Source organism: Megascapheus bottae, chromosome 3 (assembly GCF_031878675.1).
Source record: "Megascapheus bottae isolate mThoBot1 chromosome 3, mThoBot2.hap1, whole genome shotgun sequence".
Taxonomy (NCBI): domain Eukaryota; kingdom Metazoa; phylum Chordata; class Mammalia; order Rodentia; family Geomyidae; genus Megascapheus; species Megascapheus bottae.
The window spans coordinates 33,006,194-33,023,784 of record NC_143511.1 but is presented as its reverse complement, the minus strand read 5'-3'; the positions used below and the strand labels follow the sequence as shown (position 1 = coordinate 33,023,784).

At 47.9% G+C, this 17,591-nt stretch overlaps 1 protein-coding gene across 1 annotated transcript in view; it reads left to right on the top strand.

Moving 5' to 3' along the window:
* The window catches only part of Sdk1 (sidekick cell adhesion molecule 1), an 803,720-nt gene that overhangs the window by 661,993 nt on the left and 124,136 nt on the right, over positions 1–17,591 (top strand). The window contains exons 20-22 of the mRNA XM_090329832.1: positions 5,589–5,687; positions 10,938–11,129; positions 13,943–14,064. Of these exons, the coding sequence (XP_090185958.1) occupies positions 5,589–5,687; positions 10,938–11,129; positions 13,943–14,064 (413 nt within the window). The remainder of the gene's footprint in view (positions 1–5,588; positions 5,688–10,937; positions 11,130–13,942; positions 14,065–17,591) is intronic.

Here is a 17,591-nt window from a genome sequence, read left to right as displayed (position 1 = left end):
CACCTTTGTCCCCAGCCAGATTCCTCCATGTCCTCAAGGCTAAAGCCTGTCCTTGGACTTTCTCAAGGCTAAAGCTCTACCCCTTGAGCCACAGCACCATTTCCGGCTTTTTTTCTATGTATATGGTACCAAGGAATCAAACCAAGGTCTCTGTGTATCCTAGGCAAGCACTCTACCACTAGGCCGAACTCCCAGCCCCGTGTGTACATTTATGTCTCCACATGACGTCTAAGAGATCCTTGGGGCTCCTCTTCTGAAACCTCACCTTACCATCCTCCCTGTCTCCTATCTATAAGCCCTGCCTCTGCTTCCTTCCTTCCTTTATCTGCAGTGTCTAGGTTTCCAATACAGCGTTGGTGTGGGCAGAGACTCCACTCGTGTGTTTCTCAAGTCTCTCACTATGAGGTGGGATGGTTTATGGAGATGTTCTCACCTACCTGAGTCCTGCCCCAGGGTCCATTCTCTTTGGTGAGAATCCTGTTGCTAATACATGTTGCACTTTTTTGTTATTGTTGTTGCCAGTCCTGGGGCTTGAACTCAAGGCCTGAGCACTGTCCTTGGGCTTTCCTCAAGTCTAGCACTCTACCATTTGAGCCACAGCACCACTTCTGGCTTTTTCTATGTATGTGATACCAAGGAATGGAACTTGGGTCTTTGTGTATGCTAGGCAAGCACTCTACCACTAGACCAAACTTCTGGCAGCTTTTTTTTTTTTTCCAGTCAAGGGCTTGAGCTCAGCGCCTGAGCACTGTCCTTGGACATTCTCAAAGCTAGAGCTCTACCACTTGAGCCTCAGCATCACTTCTGGCTTTTTTCTACATATGTGGTACCGAGGAATTGAACCTGGGTCTCCGTGCATGCTAAGCAAGCACTCTACCAGTAGGCCAAACTCTTGGCCGCAAAATATTTTCTTATTCTTTTTTTTGCCAGACCTGGGCTTGGACTCAGGTCTTAAGCACTGGCCTTGGTCTTTTTTTCAAGGTTAGAGCTCTACCACTTGAGCCTCCGCACCATTTCTGGCTTTTTTCTATGTATGTTATACCGAAGAATCGAACCTGGGTTTCATGCATGCTAGGCAAGCACTCTACCACTAGGCCAAACTCCCGGCAAACTTTTGTTTGTTTGTTTGTTTGTTTGTTTTAAACATGCTTTTACTTACTGTCTCAGTTGATATGGCTATGTAGGTTTTCCTTCTTACCTTGTTGATATGTTGGATTATATTGATTGATTTTGAAATGTTGAACCAGCTTTGTGTACTTGGAATAAATCCCACTTGGTCACGGTGTATAATTCTTTTTATATGCTGTTGGATTCACTTAGCTGATATTTTATGGCGAATTTTTGGGTCTGTTTTCATGGGAGAGATTCATCTCTGGTTTTCTTTTCTGGAAGTGTCTTTGGTTTATCCAGGAAATACTCACATGGTAAAATACATTTGGAAGCATTTTTTTCCTGTTCTGTTTTCTAAGAGAGATGGTGTCATTTTTTCTTTTTAATGTTTGGTAGAATTTTCCAGTGAAACTCCCTGAATCTGGAGATTTCTTTTGGGAGGTGTTTATTTGTAAGTATAATTTCTTTAGTGCTTATAGGTTTATTAAGATTGTTTTGTCTTGGTTCAGTGTTAATAGTGTACGATTTACACAGAATTGCTCCTTTAAGAGTTTGGATTTATGAGTGTAAGTTTATTTCTAAAAATCCCTTGTTATGTCTATGTACAGGTTTGTACCTGTCCTGGAGATTGAACTCAGAGCCTGGGCACTGTCTTTGAGCTCTTTTGCCCAAGGCCCCATTGCCAGCTTTTTTGGTAGTTAATTAGAGATAATTAATAGAGTTTCAAGGGCTTTCCTGCCCAGGCTGACTTTAAATCGCAATCCTCAGATCTCAGCCTCCTGAATAGCTAGGATTACAGGTGTGAGCCAAAAGCGCCCGGCTTCTTATTATATTTTTAATGGCTACAGAGTCTGTATACATTCTGTATTTTATTCTTGACATTAGTGGGCTAGCTTCCTTCTTTCGAACTGTATCATTCCTCAAACAGAACATTTATTTTCTCTATTGCTTCCTTTTCAATGTCATAGATTTCTGATCTTGATGATTACCTTCCCTCTGCATGTTTTTGGATTATTTTTCTCTTGTCTTCCTCATTTCTTGACATGGACCTTTGGATGGATTGTTGGTCTGAGACCTGCACTTAGGCCCAATGTATGCATTTGATGCTACACATTTCACTCTCTCTGCTGCCTTGGCTGCACCACGGTTTTACATATTCTGGATCGTTGCTTTCATTCAGTTCTGTGTGTATTTATAGGTTCTTTAGAAGTGCATTAGCTCATTTCCCTGTATGAAGATTTCTCTTTGCATTGTCTTTCTGCTATCGATCTCTATTCTGACTCCATGATGGTCAAAGAATACACCTTGTCAGCTTTCTGCTCCTTTGAATTTGTTGGGGCTTGGCAGCCTCCCGTGTGTTCCCTCTTGATGAATGTTCAATGAGTTCATTAAAAATATGTTTATTTTACTGTGGCATCTGCTTTTCAGCCATCTAGTTTCTGGATGCCCCATCAGACAAAAACCGAAGTCATGCCGTCTTTGTAGCATTTTTCTCACTGACCACCGAATTTTTCATAGGCATTCTCTGTAGGAGGAAGGACACAGAACCCTCATAAAAGTGAAATTTGCACCTCACCCCACCTTCCAGAAAGCCTCTTCTCCCAAAACCCCAGGGAAACACAGGTGTGGGGGTGGGGAGGGGCAGGTTATAAATCGCTGCCTAAACCATTGCCAGAGCTGGAGGACACAGCGTATGTGGGCAGCAATCCAGGAAGCAGAAACACGGGGAATATAAAAGCAGCAGAAAGCTTTCTTTGCTACTCCATCGATCGAAAGAGAACAAGTCAGTTCAAAAACCTGTCAGAATGTCTTTCTGGGAGCTCACGGTTGGGGGGAGGATAAGATGGTCCTGACAGCGGCCTATTTTACTGTCTTCCACGTGAGGAAAGTGGCGTTTGTCAGAGTATTTGAGCTCATCCATAAAGACTTTTGCAGGCTTCACCCAAGCGAGTATGCTTTCTGAGGCTGGGAACGTTTTATTTTACTTTTTTTTTTTTTTAAATCAAAAGTTGTGTTAGAAGGCTTTGTCCAAGTCTGAATTGGGAAGTAGGTCTAGAATTCACTTGAAAATCTGCCAGTTGGTGCCAACAAGGCTGGTGAGGACCAGAAGGGAGCCTGGCAGAGGCCTGGAGACTCTGCTGCCCCACAAGACAGGCAACACACTGACCACATGAAGGAGATGTGGGCACGGCCGTCCCCAGCCAGCATGCAGGCAGCCAAGGCTCTGAGCCTTAGTAGCATGCCAGTGCTCCCCACAGGCCTCCACGCATTTTGTTACTCAGATGCTCAGCTGGGAGGTGCTCGCCTATGCGGCTCCTATCCCCTCCCCACACACACACACATGCCATCTTTTTCCCTTTTGACTGCAAGGCTGCCTTTAAACTGCCTGTTCTGTCTTCCTGGCCTCTTTTGAAGACAATGTTCCTTACATTTTTCCTGAAAGGGTTTGAGGAGAGTCAGGCAGGGGTATGTCCAGGGCAGTGATGGGCTGGGAAGGAAGATAGGGAAGCAGAGGAACCTGAGCTGGCCCTGCTGCCAGGCATGGCCTCTCCAGGTGCTCCTTTGCCACCTGCTCCTTCAGGCCCCACAGCTGCTGCCACTGTGAGGGGACCTTGGCAACCTGGAGCCTGTCCCTGGCTCCTTTACCTGTCACCTCTAGGTCACAGAGTTGATTCCCAAGGGGCTGACCTGACACTCTCTTCCCCCACCCCCACCCCAGTGGCCTTAAGAAACATCTGGAGCTGAGAGAGAGGTAAAGAGGAAAAGTTCAGCAGGTGAGGAGATGGCACCCTCTGGCCATCCTGGGGTGGACATACAGATAACACTCCCTCCTCGTCCCAAGGACACTAGCAAACAGAGGTAACTGAAACTCTCCAATAAAAGCAGGGGACAGGTGTCCCTCCCTTTGGGGTGCAAAGGACAGTGACCCAGCCAGCTGAGACCCAAAAGAGTTATAAAAGAGCGACCTCCACAAGCTTACATTCCAGGCCTTCTTGCTCTCTTGCAGGGTCTTCTTTTTCCTCCTCTCCATTCTCCTTTTTCTCATTTTCCTCCTTCTCCTTCTCCTTGCTGGGGAAACAAGTGGAAAATACCTTGTATGGCCTAAGGCAGTCCCCCGGCTGGGAGTCATGATTTGGAACTTGTACCAACCTGCTGGTAGCAAACAGGCTTGCCTCAGTTTCTCCATGGCATCTCACTATTACTTTCAAGTAAACTTTGCCTCTGCTCTTAGTTTTCCTTGCTCATAATTCTTCATTTGCTGGAGAAAAAGAACCCAGGACTTGTAAACGAGAAGGTGCAATGGAGCTAACCCACAAGCACCTCACTTCTGTTGTGCTGTCAGGGTAGCAGGCACGAGACACCTCCATCCACCTTGTCCATGCTTTGTAAGAACTGTGTGTCCGCTGGCTGGGGTCTGTCTTGCTTTGGTAACTCCTGCTTTGGCTTCTCAGGTCTCTAAAGGTAGCAAAACCAAACCTGATGCATAGCCCTGTCCTCCAATAATTGGATGCTGTTTATGACCATTATATCCTATGTTATTTTCAAATATGACCATCATAACGATCCTGATGTGTCATAAGTGATTCTCAGGTGCTGTGGGTGGCTCATACCTTTTATCCTAGCTCCTCAGGAGGCTGAGATCTGAGGACCATGGTGCCAAGCCAGCCTGGGCAGGAAAGTCTGTGAAGCTCTTGTCTCTCGTTAACCACCGAAAAGCCAGAAATGGAGTTGTGGCTCAAGTGGTAGAGTGCTAGCTTTGAGCAGAAAAAGCTACTAGTATTAGCACAAACCATAATAAAAATATTATTAATAATAATTATTTCACATTTTCACCATGCCAGGGGACTACTAACACAGTCATGTGTTTCGTTATTCAATTTTATTCTCGCAGCTCCCTTGCAGAGATTCTTTCATTTTTCCCCATTTCACAGATGAGCACACCAAGGCTAGTAGAATTGTGTAGCTGTTCATCTCACAGCCAGCTCTCCTGTTGGCAGGAGGAAGCTGCGGGGAAGAGAAGGCTATTGCTGCGCCCTCTCTGGAATGGGGAGGGGTTGAAGCTGTGGGCCGGCCCTGTCTTAGCTTCCACGGCCCTGTAAACCCCACACAAGCTAGAACCATAGCTTCAAACATCTGGCCAGAGACAAACCACCAAGCAATTGCTTTTCAGGATCCAGGAAGTCTGTGTTTGTTCTGCTAGATTTGGATAAAGAAGAAAGAGAATGGATTGTGCCTGAATCTCTTGTGGCCACTCACTCCAGTTCTCTGTGTAGCGGGGAGGAAGCTGGGCAAAACAATTTATGAAATGATTGCCAAGATGTCTTTAGCACCAGGTTCCTTGCCCCTCTTACATTCTTCCAGATGTTTCCTACAGCTTTTCTGCCAGCCCTGGCTCACCACTTCCCTTCCAGAGATAGAACTGATCAAGGAGATTTGGGCTCTTGGATTAACAGCTATCCTTTTTTTTAACTTGGTAGAACCTGGAGCCGTGGGACACCTGAGCTTCACAGAGATTCTGGACACCTCTCTCAAGGTCAGCTGGCAGGAGCCCCTGGAGAAAAATGGCATCATCACAGGTAAACACCTCTGCCTTTCCTAAGGGCGCCCCAACATAAAGGGTTTTCTGCCGCCCGTTCACACTGCACCTTGCCCCAGCCCTGCAAGGTGGAGTAGACACAGAAGTCTTCCTGCAGTGTGCCAGCCACAGCTGCAGTTCTCCTCCTCATCACAAGCCTTCCGGGGTCAGCCTGCAGGTGGCGCCCACGGCCCTAGGACGTGTGCACAAGCACCTGTGTGCTCACCCCGCCCAGAAGCGCCTCCTCCTCCCAGCCACAGCTCCCAGGGGGCTTTGCAGAGCCTTGGACTAGTGAAATCTCTGAGCTCAGCTTACTAAATCCCCAGGACCATGGGGTTTATGTGCTAATAACCCAAGAGCCATTGGAAAATAGCAAAGGGAAGGGCAAGGATCTCCTGCCTTATCCTTCTGAGGGCTAAGATTACAGGCATGCAGAGCCTCACCTGGCTTAATTCCTTTTTTTATTTTTATTTTTTTGTTTAAACCAATACGAGGGTTTGAACTTGGCTTCTGCCTTGGAAAGCACTTTACCACTTACTACTTGAGCTATGCCTCCAGCCCTTTAGCTTTTAGGTTCTTTGGTGGTAGTGGTAGTAGTGGTTTTGTGATACAGGGGTTTGAATTCCAGGCTTCCCACTTGCTTGGCTTGCTCTAGTATTTGAATCGTGCCTTTGACTCTTGCTTTTTGTGGTGCTTCTTTCCGGGTTTGTGTTCGTTTTGAGATGGAGTCCACTGACTTTCCTGCTGGTTCTAAGCCCTGGTCCTCCAGTCCTTAGCCTACTTGCTAGGATTACTGGAGTATGCCACTTCCACGTCGCTTTTTAGTTTGTTTGGAACACACGAACCTTCTTGTGTTCTTTGTCCAGGAACATTAATCCTCCTTTCTCCCCCTTTTGAGTGCTGAGATTACAGGTGTGCACAACTGCACTCCCGTGTTAGCCCTAACTTTTAAACAGACTCAACCTTCCTAGAGAGCCCTGCCTTCCAGAAGTGCACGTTTTGAAATGCCCACTGGGAACCGTGTCCTTCCTTCAGGACTAGGAATGGTCACTGTCAAAACTGGAGGTCACTGCAAGACATGTCGTGAATAAGAAGGGCTCCCCAGTGCCTGGCATAAAAGGATCGAGGGGTCGGGGGACAGAGAGGGACCCAGGAGGGAGCCAGGGGCTCAGTTCGGTTTCCCACCCCTTTTTGCCACCCAGACCCTGCTGGAGCTGAGTGGGGAGAGGTTGATCAGCGTAGCAACAGGGGTGGAGGGAGGAGGGAAGGGAAGTCTTCCCAGCTCAGACCCACGGGAACCAATTCTAGGAGCTGAATTAGAGCCACACTTGGCATTGATTTCAGAGTGAGAGAGGCAGGCAATTCCCATCTGCCCAGCAGGCTTTTTAAGATGTTCTGCCATGTTCTAGAACCCTAGCCTAGACTCCTTGGTAGACAGCCTGAGCAGATGGTTGTTGTCCTCTGTCTCAGACCCCCCCACCACACACACACACACACACACACACACACACACACACACACACACACACACACACACCTACCCTAAGCCTTCTGAGCGCCCACACCATCCTTGTTTTAAAGCTGGAGGAGAAATTACAGGCATGTCAGCCGAGATGAACCAGCGTTGTGCTGCTAAGCTCTGGTGCCAATACTTCCAATTTATGATCATCTGTTCCCGCCAGCTAATGGGGCCTAATGAACTCATTTTCGTATTTTATTTAAGCAAACACCTATAGTTACAAGCAGCCATCTATTATTTATTGTGAGACCCGACCTTCAGAGCTGACGCTCTGCTGAGTTCGATTCTGTTGGCCTGGACTACAGGTGACTCGACTGCCATGGGCCAGCAGCCAAGGCCTGGTCAGAATCCTTCTTCGCCAGGGCACATGGTCTGTCCCCAAGTGATGTGGGGGCCTGTGCGACCCTCCATGCCCATCCAGACTAGAGAACACCGAATCCCAGAGGCCACAGCACATGTCCCCAGGAGCTCTGCAGAGAAGAGCCAGGAGAGGGAGATTGGACGCCTCTGTCACCCACCAGGCATCTCCTCAGTGCTGCACCCCCACTCCTCAGGCTCTGCCCGATCATGGCACCACACACACGTAGATTTCTCATGGAAAATGCTTCCACGGCCGCGGAAGTCCACTTTGGGTTGAAATGGGGTTTTGTTGTTCTTTTGTGCCATTACTGGGACTTGAACTTAGGGCTTCATGCTCTCCCTTACCTTTTTATACTCAAGTTTGATGCTTTACCGCTTGAGTCACACCTCCATTTCCAGTTTTTTGCTGGTTCATTGGTGATGAATTTCTTCTAGTTGTCTTCCCTGGGCTGGCTTAGAACTCAGATCTTCAGATCTCAGCCTTCTGAAGAGCTTTCCGAGCCACGGTGCCCATCGAGCTCAGCAAGGGAGATGCCGTGCTTGCCACCAACTGGCCTCAGCCCCCTGGCAGTTGATGCTGGAGGGCTCTGCCATATCCAGTGTGCCCAGATGTGCCGCTGCAGCGACTAAGAGCCCGGCCCTGAGCACTGGCGCTTAGGGCTCAGGGAGCCATGGTGGAAAGGATGCTGCCTCATCTCAGGCCCACAGTGAGCCCCCACCCTGGGCCTGGCTTAATTGGGGGTGGGAACAGATTGAGGAGCTTGGAGCAGAGGCAGCCTGGTCCCCAGCAGAGTAAATTGTCCATTGTGCTCTCTTGCAAATTCCAGCCTCCTGCACTCTCCCTGGGTAAAGTCTGATTTATGAGGGGCAGCATGTGGACGGACAGCTTGTGATTGGATGCACTACTCCCTTGTAGAGAAGTTACTTCAGATCAACAGAAAATTATTCCTGAAGCTGCGTGGTCCTTAGTCTCTGTTAGGCAGCCATTCTGAGCAGGGAGGACTGCAGGTGGGAGGCTTGGGCATCCCGTCCGCCCTCCTCTTGCACACTGGGACACGCTGCTAGGCAGAGCTTCCAGGGCCCTGCACACAAATCCCTAGAGCTGTGTGTCCTAGAGGGCATCCTCCAGCACCGCGTGCCTGCCGCTCTGCCCATCGGCACGCTCTTTAGCCTCCGATGCCACCCTTTCTCAGCAGAGGCGGCCGGCAGCCTGAGGAGCAGGTCACACTATGGAGTTGCCCATTTGGTTTGTGTTGGGATTTGTAAACAGCTTGCATGTGCCATAGTACCAACCTAGATTCTAATGCATGCCAACAGCGAGGCCCCCACTGACACGGCCGCAGGGGCTCCAGGCTGACGAGGAGGTGCTTAGTACATGTTGATGAAGAACAGCTTCTAAACAAATAAAATGTCCTGGCAGGCAAGGTTGAAACACAGCTCAGAGCAGGGAGAGTGATGACAGGTCTGCCTACCAGGAAGGCCACACAGGAGGCCCCTGGGAGGGAAGGCATCCTAGCATTGAGAAGACGCCTGAGTGGCCTGACTAGTTCTAGAAAGTTCTACCCAACAAATGTACCTCAATGTCAAAGGAATACAGTTGTGTAGATTGTTTACCTGTTTGCTCAAGGGGCTGTGTCACAGATACTCCGTGGTCCGTGTTGTAAGCTTTAGTGCCCTGAAAGAGTTTTGGTTTATTATTGTACCATTATTGTGCCATCATTGTGCCATTATTTCAAGTTAGCTGGAAGGGGAGAGCTGCTGGGGCGCTTCGGGGTTGTAGCCCTGCCCACATCTGTGCAGAAAGTGTGGGTAGACCAAGCCGACACATTGGGTAGGAAGAGGAAGAGGAGATGGCCAGGGCACGGCATAGGGGGTGGGGGTGGGGGGTTGCAGGACAGTGGTATGTGGCAGATCCTTGGGGAGGAAACAGGGAACAGGGCCCAGGGCCAGAGACGCAGCAAGGAACCTGTGCAGAGGAGTGGGGGTCCATACTGCTGAGACAAAGACCCCAGCAGAGTGGCACCCACTTGCCTGTGTGGCCCGAGGACTTCCAGGGGCCCTGGTGGCCCGAAACCCTGAGGCCAGGCGTTCTCGGGGCCTTTTTTCCCTCCCGTCCTGGAGTTTGTTTTCACAGTATTACAATCCCAGGGTGCTCTCCACAAATTCCTGTTCACCTGCAAGTACAGCTTTCTAACTTTATTTATTACTTTCATCAGAATGAGAAAGCAGCAAAGATGTGTCCCGCTGTTCAGTAGCCCCAAGTTTATTGACTGAAAAGAGGGTTGAGCAAGTGTTTCAGCAGTTTTCCTTCGCCTGTAGACCTGAGGGCTCTTTCCATCACTATCTCTCTCTTTAAAAGACACTTTAAGCTTTTTCTAATCATATAAACTCTTCTCCAAGGGGGTTAATTCAGGCACCAGTTAGATCCTTTTTCTCCTCTAAGCCCCAAATCACGGTGGAATATGAGGTTGAATAAATTGTGGTCGTGAGCCCCCCTGTTGGACCGAGAAGAGACCTGGGAGAAATTAAATTTTGCAAGGAAACAGTCTATTTTAAATGGGGGAGGGAGGGCAGAGCTAGCAGCAAAACTCATGCACTCAGGTAAAAAGAAAGTTTTCCAGACAAAGCACTTTGCCCACTGGAAGAGTGGCCCGTCAATCATCTCATAAAGGAAAAAGTGAAAGTGTTTCTACTTTTAGTTGCAACAAATTAGTTGCAACCCCAGAGCAAGCCACTGGATTCAGGAGCCTGGATAATGAAAATAGCAGCTTATAAAAATGGAAATGCTGGTGGAATGCAACTTAATTTGACAAGAGAAAGCCAAACAGAGCACAGCGGGTTGGCAGTCCCACTCATCACTCACTCAGTACAGCAGCCTCTGAGGTCACCAAATGGCAGGCATGTCTCTGGCCTCCAGAGCTTCCTGTGGGGTCAAGGCAGGTCACCAGGGTATACAGCCAACGTGGACAGGATGCCTGAGCTCCTGTAATCCTGCTACTCAGGATGCTGAGATCTGAGGATCACAGTTCCAAGCAGGAAAGTCTGTGAGACCCTTAGCTCCAACTGACCACCAAAATTTGGAAATGGACTGTGACTCAAGTGGTAGAGCATTAGCCTTGAGTGAAAAAGCTAAGGGGCAGTACCCAGGCCCTGAGTTCAAGTCCCATGACAGGTACCAAAACCAACAAAGAAAGGCAAGGTGGAGGTTTCTATGGGCACTCTGGCTCCATTCTGTAGGGCTGACCTCTTCCAATGTATCTGAGCACCCCTCCCCACCATCCTAAACCTGCTGAAACCACAGAAGGCTGGACCAGCCTGGGCCCTGGACCCTGGGCCTGGAAGAGGTCCCGACTCCTCCACGGTCTCTTTCAGGCTATCAGATTTCTTGGGAAGTGTACGGGAAGAACGACTCTCGGCTCACACACACCCTCAACAGCACCACCCACGAGTACAAGATCAAAGGACTGTCATCCCTCACCACCTACACCATCGATGTGGCTGCCATGACAGCAGCGGGGGCCGGCCTGGCCACGTCATCCACCATCTCCTCTGGGGTGCCCCCAGGTCAGTAAGCCCTGCAGAACACTGTGATGTCACTTGATAGTCTAATTGCTTTACTTTCCCCTAGAGATCCCTGGCACTTAGGTTGGTGGCCTTTCCTGCAGAAGCCACTGAGTGCCTAGAACAAAGCCAGGAGGGTGCTGGCTTCCTGCGGGACACAGGAGGGTAGAAGGAGTACCAAGTGTATCTGCATGTCCAGAGACACCTTTCTTCCCACCTCTGAGGTCGATCCTGGAGGGAGCAGAGAAGGCCTTGGATGGCACCAGGCTGCAGTGTTCTTTCACAGCCCCAGTGTCCCCAATCTCCAAGGCCCCATAGCCAACAGGGAAGGAGGATGAGAGACAGACAGAGGCGGTGGGGGAGGGGACAGAAAGAGAAGAGAGGGGGGGAAAGAGAGAGAGGAGAAGAGATGCCATATGATCCACTTAACAAAATAGTAAACAGGGTTTGGAAGGGAAGGGGAGTAGAAGACTGAAGCCAAGAGAGAGGATAGAACCCAGCCTGGGTATGATGGGCCAAGATCAGCAAGTTCTGCCCCCTGCCAGGGAGAGTGTTAAGAAAACTGAAGGAATTAGGGAGCAGGTGACTCCCTGCTAACCCCCACCCTCTGTCCCTCCCCCACACACACCCCAATGGCTGATGCGAGCGCTCTGTGAAGCATGGGCATCCCCTGCTAGCAGGGGGCGCTCTGAGCAAGCCTTCCTGTCCACCCACAGACAGCAGTCATTGTTCCTGGCAAGGCAGTGTCCAGACAGTGCTGTGCATACCCAGTACCCACCAAGCTGGGACGAGGCTCCAGAGATTACCTAGGCCACGTTCTCAGGAGCTGGTGTTGACCCGGGACTCGTCCTTAGAGAACAAGTGCACTAAGGCAGCTCAGCATTGATTTGATTCTTTGTCTTATTTCTTCATTACTTTGTGTAGTATCTAGTTGCCATAACATACATTTAAAGTACATAAAGCCACTTCATAAGAACGAATGTTGGACACATCTTTAGTACTCCCAGGATAGAGGTGATAGTGATGGCATGTGTTTACTTTATTAAAGATGACTGCATGAGTCCTTGCTGGCCCATGACATGCCATTCTATGCAGAAGTGAATTTTGCCTTGCTGAAAAAGGTTGGGGGGAGGGGAGACTGCATGAAACTGGGCATGGAGTCTCATACCTCTGTTCCCAACAACTTGGAAGGCAGAGACAGGAAGGATTAAGTTCTAGGCCAGCCCAGATGACATAGTAGTGCCTGGTCTCAAACACTGAACAGAAAGGTTGCATGCTCCCAGGAAATGGAACAATGGGTTTTCCGGGGGGGGGGGGGGCGGGGAGAGACTGGGAAACTCCATCCCAGGCAGGAACATGGACGTGCTGACCTCCGGAGGTGCTCTCGAGTTACTATGGTCCAGCATAAGGAATGGCCATGAGCTGGGCTGCAGCAGACTGCATTAGCAGTAGAGGTCTCCTGAGCTGGGAGCTGGGATGTCTTAAGCATTCCGTCTCTGCTGGAGGCCACATCCTGTGATGTGATCCATCTGGGAGGCCCCGCTGCTTTCTGTGCTTGAGGTTTACATCCATTAGAGACTGAAGAGCCATTGTAAGAATTCAGAGAGCCCAGGAATATAAAGAAAAGAGTCACTTGTTCTTTGATTCAAACATTTCCCCCTTCACATTCATTAAGTCATATGTGAAAGGACCCTTGAGCTCCTGGAGTCCCTGCGTGTGCCAATCCTGAGCCCATCACCAGAGTGGAGTCATTGTACCACAGGGTAGATCCCAACAATGCGAATTAGGAAGCCGCACACCTGCTCGGTGCAGGCCACAGGCTCGCACACACACTCCATTTTTTTTCTTTCCTTCATTTTGTCCTATTATCATTTTCTTGCATGATTCACATTACACAATGACACAAAGATTCCTTGTAGGCACACCATGTCACGCTTCCATATGGGGCAGGCTCTTGGGGAGCAAACCACACAGACAGGCTTCTGACCGTGAGTAGACTTGGGTCATAGGAAATCAGATAGTGGGGCCCCCTTCTACCTCATCTTGTTACCAGAGCAACTGAAGACAGGCAGAGTAAAGAGAGTTCTGCCCTGTCACCTGTGTTTGGTTGGCATAGAAACCAGGCCTAAGAAACCTAAGGCTCAAGACCTAAACACCTGCTGCGTCATATTGCCTTGAAGCAATCTACAGGTCTGTACATATCACCAACCACCACCACCACCCTCGCCCTGCAAACCATGCGCCTGCCAGTGCACTGGGGGATATAAAGGAAGCCAGATACTCATTCTTGCTGTCACAGAGAGCTGAGATCACATTCATGACACTTCAGATGGCCTGGAGCCTATTATATAACCCTGTTAAAGTAAAAGTTATACCATTAGCAGGGTAGAGTGACACATGTCTATAATCCCAGCTATATAGGAGGCATAGATGGGAGGATTGTGTTTCAAGGGTGACCAAAACAAGAAGTTAGCAAAAACACAGCTCTACAATAAGCCAGAAGCCGTAATACATGAAGAATTTCAGTTCCAGGCTGGCCCTGGGAAAATAAAACACAAGACTGAATCTGGGGAAATAAAACTAAAAAAGCAACAAAAGAGGGGGACAGTGGTCATTGTTCAAGTGGTAGAGCCACTATGAGATTGTCTTGGGGAAGCCATGCTGCTCCCATAGTTTTGGAAACAAACCTGTTGTTTTGTTGTTGCTGTTGATAGTGAGTGCACGTCATTCTGAAAACATTTTCTTTGCTGAGAGGAGGATATTTTCCATAGGTTGTGGTAGAGTTCACCTCTCCGCCTTCCTCTCTCCTTCTGTAGACCTTCCTGGTGCCCCATCCAACCTGGTCATTTCTAACATCAGCCCTCGCTCAGCCACGCTTCAGTTCCGACCAGGCTACGACGGGAAGACAGCCATCTCCAGATGGATCGTGGAGGGACAGGTGGGTGGTACTACCTGGGGGATCCCTGCCATTGGCAGGCAGACGACCCTGGCACTGTGACTCCTCCATGACTGGGAGTCGGGATGCCTGAGGAGGTAGAGGCACTGAGTTGAGAGCCAAATGGGACACTGGGGATAGGGCAACAGATGGGACAGGAAAACGTCTTAGACCAGTAGTTGGTAGAGTGAACACTTCAGACACCAATGGCTGCACAGAAACACCCACCATTTGATAGCACAGTTGGCAAGTTTCTGAGATCTATCACGGTGACCCATCGAATTGGATGCTAGTAGGATTGAATCACTCAGTAGTTCCTCGCCATTTTCACGTCCTGTTCTAGACATGGTAGAGCCAGTGGCAGGTGGAACAGAGCTTCCTGTGGGAAGCAAGAAGAAGGAAGCAGGTACATTCTCTCCCTGGGAGGAAGCTTCAGAGGTGACATGGGTGTTAGGAAGCCCGGGAGGCAGCACAGAGCATTAGAGGATGGACAGGGCCAAACAGATCCCAGAGCAGAGCCCAGAAGGTCCTTCGATCTACACCAGGCATGGAACAGGCATGGGAGGGCAGGGCCAGGGGCCTGGCACGGGGCGATGCCTCAGAGAACCCACTGGTATGGATAAATGCCACACACTCTCACCAGCTCCAAGGCCCAATAAAGGCAGGAGGAGATGAAGAGCCACATTATGAGCAGTAGTAAAGTACCAAAAGTAGTTATGGTATGTAGAACAATCCTGGTGACTTTCATGACTGTACTTGTACCAACGGGCTTGTAATATGGCTTCCGCCTGGAAACTGGCCGTAATTTAGGGGAGGAATCCTGCACATGTGTTCAGAAGTTTTATTGAGCAAGCACTTGTGGGACTCCATACAAGTGCTCCGAAGTATGACCGCTATGTGTGTGACTAACCACAGACCGGGCGGGGATTTACTGCATTCATCTGGGGACAAGCTATGTTAGAAAAAAAAAATTAAGAAAATCAAAACAAATTTCCATCTTGCAGCTCTGGTAGTAGGGAGAAGTACTCAGTATCAGGTGTATTTAAGTTTTTTTTTTAAATTAGTGAGTGTGTGTGTGTGTGTGTGTGTGTGTGTGTGTGTCTTCACATGCATGGACACCCAAGGGTACTGGGGCTTGAACCCGGAGCCTTGTGCACTTGTGTAACTTTTTCTGCTCAAGGCTAGTGTTCCACTTGAGCTATAGCTCTACCTCTGGCTTTTTTGCTGTTTAATTGGAGATAGGAATCTTACAGACTTACAGAAGGTCCTTCCCAGGCTGGCTTTGAACTGAGATCTTCAGTTCTCAACCTCCTGAGTAGCCAGGATTACAGACATGAGCCACCAGCACCCAGCCTTAAGAATGGTAAATGAAGCATAAGGGGGTGACCAAAGCCTTATATCTTCATTCTCACCCCCTCCATACACACACACACACACACACACACACACACACACACACACACACACACACACACACACACACACACGGCATTATATCCAGTGGCTTCATCCATGTGTGGTCTGAGCCTGAATTAACTATTTCCTTAGGACATTAGCAATGCACTATTCTCATACTTTCAGTCTTCTTTCATCTAATAGCTGCATGTTTGTGGGGAAGAAATTTCTCTTATCCATGATTCTATTTAGGTACCCCACCCCCAATTTCACAAGGCAGAACAAATACTTAATTCTTATTTCTTTAATTACCAATTATCACAGCAAGAAATTGAGCTGCTCGTAACTTCTAGTGCTAATAAGCACATTTTGTCCCTTCTCTTTTGTCCTGCTCCCTCTGCTCCTGGGTATTATTGAGGAAGCATTGGATTTTTATCTATTCAATGTGCTTTAAATCTATTCAGTGTATATTTTTATATGTTCAGCGTACTTCAGACACCTGCAGTCATCATCCATTTTAGGCCCCAAATTACTGTGTCTTTATCCTGGGCAGCAGTTCTGGTCCTGTGCCTTTTTACATAAAACACTAATCTTCTGTAATCTCTTAGCATTCTGTTAAAGCAAGGTGTCCTACAGCCTGCCTGTGCCCAGCTCAACAAGCTGGTCCTTCCTGGGCCTTGGTTTAACTCAGTATCTGTGTGTGTGTGTGTGTGTGTGTGTGTGTGTGTGTGTGTGTGTGTGTGTGTTTGTACATGCACAAGCATGTGTACTAATACTGGGGCTTGAACTCAGGGCCTTGACTTCTTGCTAGGCTTTTTAGCACTCTATAACTTGAGCCACACCTCCACTTCTGGCTTTTCTTTTTTTTTTTTCTTTTTTTTTGCTCATGGACTTTCCTGTCTGGCTTCAAGCCATGATCCTCAAATCTCATGATTAAGTGCCTGTCATGGTATTTAAAGACCATAACCTAACATTGAGGGTGGTCATTGCAATAAACTGGGCATTGCCTAGGCCTCTCCAGAAGACAGGAAAATACCATGAGTTCACACAGGTATTTCCAGTTCTGATGTAAGATTATCATCCTACAGTTTATTTTTTAATATCTTTTATTTTATACTAAGAATGCATTTTTAGAAACCTGAATGAAATCGCTTATTTCCTTTATCTTTTTATTGAGTTCCAAAATTGTCATTTCAATGGTATGACTAACAGTAAACTGCCAAATGCAATTTCAGTTTGTCCTTGGAATACAGAATCCAAATAGTGAGTTTTCAAGTCACATAATGTAATTCTTTCCTTCTGTGGTTGCATCATAATTTAATACAAAATTAAGCGAATTCATTGTAGGGGTTTTATTTGTTTTGTTGCTTTACTTATCAGTATTTACTTTTCTATAAAATCATTTCACTTTTCGGATAGATTCTGTGTCAAACAATAAAAAAACAAGGTATTGTAGTGTATATAAAAGTTTTTCCATAATGTACTATGTTATCTCTCATCTCTTTTGCTGTCCCTTGGTTATCTCATATTGTTACAGTATCTCACTTTGTTACCTGATATATCAGATATATTTGTATTTGGTTATTTGAAATTGGATAGGGAAGGGAGGAAAACAAAATGAGGAGTGGGGGTGGGGGGGAAATGGGGACCAAGACATGAGAAAGGGTATCAATGTATGTGAATTAATGCACCTTCTATCTGGCAATATTCTATTAATTACAATAAAAAATATTGGGAAAAAAAGTTGTTCTAGGGCCAGGAGTGTGGCCTAGTGATAGAGTGCTTGCCTAGCATGCATGAAGCACTAGGTTCGATTCCTTGGTGCCACATACATAGAAAAAGCTGGAAGTGGTGCTGTGGCTCAAGTGGTAGAACACTAGCCTTGAGAAAGCTCAAAGATAGTGTCCAGACCCTGAGTTCAAGTCCCGGGACTGGCAAAAAAAACAAACAAACAAACAACAACAAACAAAAAACCTCTCATCCCAGCTACCAGCTACATAGGAGGCTTAAGTAAGAGAATCATGGCCCAGGATGACTGGGGTATAGATAAGAGACTCTCTCTGAAAACATTTTTAAAAAGGTTAGAGTGTGACCTAAGTGGTAAATTGTGAGGCCATGAATTCACACCTGTACTG